We start from the raw sequence: 8989 nt of genomic DNA, 5'->3' as shown, positions 1-8989 counted from the left end.
TAGTATTTTTATATCACTTATGACATGTGGTTGTCTATACAGGGCTGAAGAGTCCTTTCCTCTTGGATGAAGAAAAAGGAAAGTGTGAGTGTTTCAGAAAATCAAATATTTCTAGTAGGTGACATCCATTTTGTAGCTGTTAACATGAAAGATCCCATTAGACCTCATCTAATTTGAACATGTTTAAACCAGCACATTTAACTCAACTTTGCTAATGACTCTGTCTTTAATGTGTTTCCCTGAACCTGAACAAATTACGTGATACATTTAAAATGCAAATATGCCCACTTAAGAATTAGGGCTATGATCCACAAATCACTAACTTTCTAAAAGCCCAGTTCTAACCACATTTATACAAAAGTCCCACTGTGTTTACTCCTGGGTAAGTTTGCAAGTGATTGTAGCCTAATCATCTTTATTGTGCTCAGTGGGGCTACTCCGGAGTAAGTGATATGAAATTCCAAACTGTGGCAGGCTGATCTTATGCATGCATGTTTAGATTAATTTTATTATGCTCAATGGAGCTTACTAACAAATGTGTGTGCAGGATCACACTATTATGGTATACTGTGAAAAAGCAAGCAAAACTTTCAAAATCTTTGTGGACCCTACAGATACTCATACTTTTAGTTATCCCACTTCTTTACAATGTTCTAGATATTTACTCTGTTTCTTACATACCTTGATGTTGGCTGAGATACAGACTACATTGTGTAAAATCTGTTATTGTTTCAGATAATATGTTATGAAATACTATACAGTTTCTGCTTGTGCTTAGGATAGCTTTTAATGCCTAAATGGACTATGATCCACAATCCAGTTAAACCACAGTATTTTGTAAGGCACATTATATGTGTAGACTGGGCTAAACATGACAAGTTGCAATTATATCGTGCATAATGGCACAACTACTTTCACTGTCATCAGGAGGACATCATATGATCATATACACCTACGACATAAAAACAAATTATATTCCATCTTTATCACCACACAACCTGTTGCATGGAGGCAAAGTGCTGTCCTCGCATTATGGAGGGTGGTGCCCTCCACATGGTGGACACTCGTCATCTCTATTGTCCATGCTGGTTGAGACTGGTGGGAACTGCAATCCAATGACTTCTGTAGAGCACCTCACAGGCAACTCCTGTATTATGGGGTGGTTATATCTTCTGAAGCTTTTTTCTTTAAAGACCGTCTCACTTTATGATTTACACTTGGTTATGGACAGTGCTTTGTTTCTAGAACAAAATATACTCTGGGCGATTACCCTGGGCGCAAATTTTCCTCACAGCCAGGTGGTCCTTGAGGTATGCTGGACCTGATTTGTTAAGGCCTTGTAAATGAATACAATAACCTTGAAACTTAGGGCTTACCACTTCTGAAGGAGATGCTCTTATCCCTTCCACATCAAGGAACTATGGTTGTGATTTGCTGATAGGAACGATGTGTGACTGTACAGACTCAAAGCTGATTCAAGTGGGAGAGGAAGCTTTTAAGGAATGAGTTAATTTTCCATAAGTTAGTGCAAAAGATTTCCCCCCAGGATACAGCTGCAGAGCACTCCTGACTGTCTTATCCTTGTTGTTGTGCCAACTGGCCTGTATCAGAAGCTCCAATTACAGCATTCTGGTTGTGGAGAGTAGTGGGAACATGTGGAGGAGGATTGTTGGAGAACTGGGAAGACTGAAGTTGTAGGACTTTGGCAACTATGGACTTGCTGGGAACTTTAAGCAAGGACTCTGATAGCTGAAAACCCTCTCTGGGCTCAGAGAGAGAAGCATTCTTGAAGCAACTGTATATAGTGTGTGTATGGTGTATATCATGTTTACTGAGTAAAACTCTGCTACACTTTGTCTGCTGGGGGAAGTTAATCGCTTTGCTGAATTCCTGACTGCGCAGTCACCCAGCAGGTTATTGGGAACAAACATCCCACAGAGACATTGTGCATATACTCTCGAATCCTTGGAAATTTCAAGGTGTTCACATTTCGCAGAGCCCAGAGATTCTGAATATTTCTTTGCCCATTTCTTATTTAGTCATCTAACAGAGAACTGAAGACTCCAAAGGCTAGAGGAAAGCTGTTTTGAAATGAGTGAACAGTGAAACAAGTTTTTTGAACTGTGTTTTATTTCCAAGGATATGTTTTGAGGGGCTGTCCTTATTTTGGAGTCTCTGTTGGAATGCTGCCAGACTTTGTTGGCCTTGTTGACATGCTTGAGTTTCTGATGAGATTAAGGCTGCATTTGGATTTTGAGTTTATTGTGTTAGTTTTACTTGTTATAATGCAAGTGCTTCTGCCCCAATTTCTAATGTTTCTTTTACACTGTATTACCTGCTGTGTTATGGAACTGTGGATTTTTGATCAATATATTTCCATGATGCCCTAGATTTCATTCACACCAGTAGACATGGTGTGACACAAAAAAACAAACAGCCTTGGATGTGTTGCTGTTCCCCAACCCATTCCGGGCATGCATATTTCTGTTTCCTTGTGATTCACTATGCAGTATACCCAATTTCTTTGTTGCGGGAGCAAAACTCATGTAATGTTATGGGTTTCCAGGGCTGCAAATGGACTCCCCCCCCCCGCCCCCTGTAAACAATATGGGAATTAGCACTAAACTTCCACTCAGGTTCCAGCTGTGGATTTTATGTTGTGCATTTATCACATTTATCAAATAAAATGTGGAAATAAAGAGATAAGGAAATGTCGGAAAGCTGAATATAGTGCACTCTGAACACAGGCATAGTAACCATGTGACCCCCAAGATATTGGTGCAGGCTGTGGGGGTAGCAAGAAGGGTTTAAAAATATGTAACCAGAGGATGAGGCACACACATATGTGTCAAGTACACTGAAGGCCTGCCTGCTTGAATATTATTATTGGGAGTAAGAGAAAGGTAATTACTTAATTAATTATATTTGTATGGGCTGTGGATTTACTTTTTTTGCCTTTCTGGTCCATCCTGTTTTATTAATATACAAAGGAATATATATTTATAATAAAAAGGCCGAAGCTAAGGAAGAACGACCCCTGTTCTTATTTGTCAAAGCAAGGCGCTGCCTCGGAGCCAGCCTGTTTGAGGGACGTTCTTGTCCCTGGGAAATTTGAGGCTTGCAGCATCACTACTGCTTTCCATGTTTTATCACTTAAGTAGGAAGTCTCTGATCTCTGGCACATGCAGTCTTGGAGTTGCATTCCTGTGGCGTGCGCACTAACAGATGCGCAACGTAAATGGACCCTGTGAGCCCTTATGGATGCAAAGATACTTATGCAGCAAGGCTGAAAGGAAAAATACCCAACATCTACTCAGTGCTCTGAATTTCTCCTTGCCATTTCTACACCAATCTCATCTGGATACCTGTTCAGACATATGGGCTGCCTATATTAATTTATACTTTTAAATCAGGACCAAAGGAGTATTTTTTTATTGTTCATGTCAGCTGATGATTTTCCTGTCTTTTGTTTTACTGCTATATTTGCAAAAATGAAATTTAAGTGAAAATGGAGACGTCGTGTGCACAGTCTCAACCTGTAACTTTGGTGGCAATCTTGCCACCCATTCCTTTTTAATTATTATTATTTCCCATTCCTAACTTGTCTTTCCGGAAGTAAACCCCACTAATGTCAATGCTGTATCTATTCACACACTGAGAGGCAAAATCAACAGAAAAGTTAGGGGGAAAATAGTTCTTGAAGTAGGCAAAAGGGGGGGGGGGGGAAGGCCCAGTGTATGAGAAGGTTTCTTTCCCCCTCAGGTCAAAGTCAGACAATTTATGGAGTCTCTCCCCGTGCAAATAATCATTATTAACAAAGAGATGCATATCAATATACACAGAGATGAAACTCCAGGTGCAGGGATCCTAAATAATTTCCTTCGGAAATTGTGCCTCAACCCCCCTCCCCCAGGTTCCCCCTCCCCCTTTTAACTCGTGCTTCAAAGCCCAACACAGGGAAAGAAAGACAAATCCCGCTCTTTTTTTCTTTTTGTGTGTGTGCGCGCGTCCCATTTCTCTCGCCATCTCCCCCCACCCCCCTGTTTGCCTTCTGAGGGCAAGAACTATACATACACAAAAGCCCTCAGCCGCGCGGACTGCGCATGCCCGAGGCCTCTCGCGCATGCCCACTGAGAACAAAGGAGTTCCGCGGGTCTGATGGGGAGAGCGGAGCCTGCTAGATAGAGCGCTCGGCAACCTTCGGCGGTTTCCGTTGGGGCCCGGCCGCCATTTTCTTGCTCCCCTCGCTCTCTCGTTGCTCGCTACCTGCGCGGCTCCCTGCCCTGGTCGCCAGCGCTTTGTCCTGTTCGGCGATGGACGGGTGAGTGAGGGAAGGAGTGAGGGACGGACGCCGCCACTGCCGCCGCCGCCACCGGGAGGAAGAGAGGGAGGAGAGAGTTGCCGCCGCCGCCTCTCCCGCCTCCCTTCTCCCCCTTTTCCGAGGGGGGCAGGCAGCGCATCCCTTATGTGTCAGGGGCGCTTCCCGAGCTCCTTCCTTCCCGCCTGCTGGGCTCGGGGCGTGAGGAAAGCCTGGGGGTCCCGGGAGGAGGGGAGAAGAGGGGCGTGTGTGGGTGTTTTCCTCTCCCCGGGGGGAGGCGCCTGGCGAGGCGGCTGTCACTGCCCCGGGTGAGGGGCGGTGGTTGGGGGGCCGGTCTTGCCTTTTGACAGAGGCCTGGGCCTCTGGAATGAGGCAACCCCGCTGGGATGCCGGGCTAGACAAGGCCCCTGTGGGAAGAGGCCCCCCTTCCTTCCCCTTTTACATCCCCGCGACCCGTGGCATCCCCGCGTTCACACGTTACTGGCCCCTTTCCCCGTGGGGAACGCCCTTTTCTTCCCTTCCCTTGTCTCCTCCCTTGTCCCGTCCCTCCCGAGCTCACCCCTCCCCATTGTTTCATTTGGGTTAGGGTGACAGAGGAGCAGCAGCAGCGATGCCCCCCATTTGGGGCAAAGGAAGCAGGAAGCAGGAGGCTCTTTTGTTTCCATTGGGGCCTTGTGTGTGTACATGCCACCTCTTTTCTCCCAACCTCCCAAGGTGGGAAAAAAAGATGCCTTTGTGTTTGCTGGAGACAAGGCAGACCAAGCCAAAGGAAAGGAAGGCAGGGATTGCAGGCGTCAGCCATATGGAAACAAGGCAAAGGGCCTCCCTCCATTGGTGGTGAAGAGCTTGGGTGGGCAGCTTGCGGACGTATCACAGGCAAGGCCCTCTTTTTATTGGAAGCTGGGAAGTCCCGCTTTCGGGGCCCTGCTCAGTGACAGCGTAAATAGAGGGCTGATTATTTATTTTTTTTACTGCCTTCGCCAGACTTGAATCTGCTTTTGAAATGAAGCCGGCCAGCTCTTGTGTACATGATAAAATGGTTGCACTGGCTTTTGTTATACATATAAAAGAAATAAGATAACGGCATGATGGTTGGCGATCATAACAGGAGCATGACGAGCCCTGCTAAGACTTGGGAAAGTTAGTCAACTTCTGTGGCCCAGGCTTGCATGTAACTCGAAACCAAGCTGGTGGATTGGCAGCGGGCAAGATTATTATACACACAAGTTGTATTTTCTTGATCAGCTATTTGCTACATCCACATTCAGTGCCGGGTTCTAGTTCTAGGCTTTATGAAGTTTCTTGCCCTGCCTTGCTAAAATCCATTTGCTGAATTGCCTGTGCAACTCTTTGTTGACATTAAGGACATAAGAGGAGTCCTCTTGGATTAGGCCAAAGGCCTATCTAGTCCAGCATCCTTTTCTAACATTGGCCAATCAGATGCCTGCAACATGAGGGCAGTACTCCTATTTCACTCCTGTTCCCCAGCAACTAATATTTGAGGTGTGCTGCCTCAAATTCTGGCGGAAGCATACAGTCATACCTTGGGTTACAGACGCTTCAGGTTGCGTTTTTTTCAGGTTCCAGACCGCCGAAACCCGAAAGTACTTGAACAGGTTACTTCCGGGTTTCGGCGGTCACGCATGCTCAGAAGCGCTGAATCGCAACCCGCGTCTGCGCAGACGCAGGTTGTGAACGCTGTGGGTTGTGAACGTGCTTCCCGCACAGATCATGTTCGCAACCCGCGTGTCCACTGTATAGCCATTATGTAGCCATGATAGCCTTTCCCCCCCCATTAACTTTTCTAATACCTATCTGAAGTAATCACCACGTTTCATAGTAGCACAGTGTTAACTATGTACTGTGTAAAGAAGTGCAGTAGTACCTTGGTTCTCGAATGGCTTAGTTGTTGAATAAATCGGCTCCCGAACACCACAAACCTGGAAGTAAGTGTTCCAGTTTGCAGACATTTTTCAGAAGCCGAACGTCCGGTGCGGCCAATTGAGTGCAGGAAGCTCCTGCAGCCAATCAGAAGTCGCACCTTGGTTTTCAAACGGTTTTGGGAGTCGAATGGACCCCTGGAACAAATTAAGTTTGAGAACCAAGGTACCACTGTACTTCCTTTTGTTTATCCTGATTTCCCCACCATTCAGCTTCAGTGACTCCAGACTCTAGTTTTGAGACATGGAAAATAACTTCTTCGACATCTAGTTTTATAAGCCTGGTCTGTTGTGCTTGATTAGATCTGCCTAGGTCGGATTTGCTCTCTTGTATGTGGTTTTACTGTTGTAAAGAAAACATGAACAAAAGGTATTCTTTATCCTATTTGGCTCACATTATCACCAATCCAAGTTTGGTTGTATCTGTGGCACAAGGTAGTTCTTGCCACCTTGTTACTTCAGTATGTCATGAGTAAGTCTAAATTACTACAAGTAAGCATTTTAATGCCAAAATATTTAAAATATATTGAATGTTTGGTTTCAAAGAGAATTCCTTTCTTATTAGAAAAGAGAAATAAAAGTGAATTCCCCCCTTTAAAAATTTCTTTTCTTTTTCAGCATTGTCACTGATGTTGCAGTTGGTGTGAAGGTAGGTTATGAATTTAATAAATAATCCCAAATTTTGTATGAAATGTTAATTTGTAATGTTGACTATTTGTCCCGGTCACTTTCGGTCAGAGGTGCCAGAAGCTTTTTCTGCTTCTAATACACTGTATGTGGATTGAATCCTCAGCCCCACCCACAAAAGAGGGACCAATCTGCAAATAACTTGAGTATGTTAATTTATATTTATAGATACAAATTTAGAAATAATTACTGTATCTTAAATAGAAATTGAATATATTTTGCCATAGTGGGGAAAACTTTAACCATGTCAGGTGACCTTGTAACCCTATGTGAATTTGATTGTTTGGTAAGTATAAGGCCGTGATGGGAAACTTCTTCTTCCTATAAAGGGTCATTGACCCACCCAAAAAAAAATCATTCTGGGAGCCATACACAAATACAATGACTGACTGATAGAATGTCAACAGATGGAGCTTTTCCCATAATTGTATTCCATCCCAGAAAGGGCTTAACCAGTTGGATTTCTGCCTGCCATGCAGCTTTTAAGAGCACAAGAACACTGCTCTCCTCCAATAACAATCCTAAAGTATGCAAAGAATACACGTTTCATGAGTCCTAAACTGGCTATATTTTTGCAGGTCTTTTGATCAATTCATCTCAGTCTGGCAACATTCTGTCCAAGGCCAGGCAGGATATTTCAAATGTGGGTATCAAAAGAGATTTAAGATTTACTGCAACATAGGTTCAATTTCCTGTGCTTGGATAATTCAATATGTGCAGAGCAATCTGTAAGGGTCAGTGGGGGACATAACGGAAAGTGGATGAACTGCCTCTTTCCATTCCCTGCCACACCTGTGTTTTTTCCCCATTTTTCTACTAGTTGTGTAATTTGTCCCATGTTCCAGGTGTGTGTCTGGCGAATGGAGGAGATGTGGATCCACAGCCTCTTCTGGAATGCTTTCTTTCTGCACTTCCCAGTGTTCATGCTCTGTCAGAACAGAACTAGCTACGTACCTTTTCCTTACCTCATACTGGAGGCCTAGGAAATCACATCTCCCTCTCCAAGGGCAGACCTCTCTGCTCTCATAGTGAAAAATCTGATGACTTCCTGGGCCCTCCCGTGGGCTGCATTGCAGGATTGATATAACCCATGCTCTCACAATAACAGCCCACTGCCCTCTCCTTCAGTATATATGTGTGTGTATATACTAGTGATGGGCTGCCTTTGCAGGGTAATTGTTGTAATTGTTGTTGTTCACCTGTACCATCCTCTTGTCAGGCCTATTGTTAAGTGGTTCTTTTCTCAACAAGTTTTAGCAAATGGAAAGTGGACGTTAGCCCCTTGAAATACCTTCCTATAGATAGCAAATGTTTAAGTAATAGTCTTCTGGATCCAACTAGCTTTATGTCTGTGGAAGAAAAATATTTCTGTTTTTACCTCATGGTGAATTGAAATACTTGATATTTTTTCTCATCATAGTTCCTACTGTAGGGACTGTGTGTCTTAAGTGGAACTAGAATTAGAGAGTTTTTAATATATTTAGTGCAGAATTCATAAAATAGGACTGAAAGGAACTAGATTCTAGCTATATTATAAACATTGAAAAGGTCTAGGATTCTAATCAGTGACCCAAAGGTAGCCATAATGTTCTCAGTTTCTAGACTGCAGACTGGAAGTATGTTGTAGATTTGTGCACGCATGTCTCCTTTCTTCCTTTTGTGGCTTGCTTTTACTATGGTATTACATTACACGTGTGATTCAGATATTGCCAAATTGTGGTTTGACATTACATGCATGAGCAGACACCTCCAAGTCACCCTCCTGCTTCCCTTCATGTGTCATGATTTCTTTACTTAATCCTGGGTTCTGGATTCTCCACAAACTGCAGTGTACCATTTAATCCAAACCTAAGCTATGGTTTGTGCAACCAAGGACCAAACCATGGTAATTGGTATTGTGTGCCTGCTTCTACATGCAGTATTAAATGATGTGAACTAACCTTATTTTTGAAATACTAATTATGTAGCATTAGTGTTAAACAGGGTGGCTCTTGTATGCAAGCTTTGAAGTGGGTTTGCAAACCCTGGTTATGAAGGATTCTGG

The 8989-nt window shown here is 43.8% G+C and overlaps 1 protein-coding gene across 7 annotated transcripts in view; it reads left to right on the top strand.

Annotated features, from left to right (window-relative positions):
* Positions 1–4128: 4128 nt before the first annotated feature.
* Positions 4129–8989, top strand: part of PTBP2 (polypyrimidine tract binding protein 2) — a 49358-nt gene continuing 44497 nt past the window's right edge. For 3 of the 7 annotated variants that reach the window (XM_083444954.1, XM_083444953.1, XM_083444951.1), the window contains exons 1-2: positions 4138–4321; positions 6877–6907. In XM_083444954.1, the coding sequence (XP_083301080.1) occupies positions 4314–4321; positions 6877–6907 (39 nt within the window). In that variant the 5' untranslated portion in view covers positions 4138–4313. Of the gene's footprint in view, positions 4322–6876; positions 6908–8989 lie in introns of all 7 variants that reach the window. The other 4 variants (XM_083444957.1, XM_083444956.1, XM_083444952.1 and 1 more) reach the window with 3 other exon arrangements.

The sequence above is a fragment of the Podarcis tiliguerta genome (assembly GCF_965153285.1).
Source record: "Podarcis tiliguerta genome assembly, chromosome: 6".
Taxonomy (NCBI): Eukaryota; Metazoa; Chordata; class Lepidosauria; order Squamata; family Lacertidae; genus Podarcis; species Podarcis tiliguerta.
This window is presented reverse-complemented; position numbering and strand designations above follow the sequence as displayed.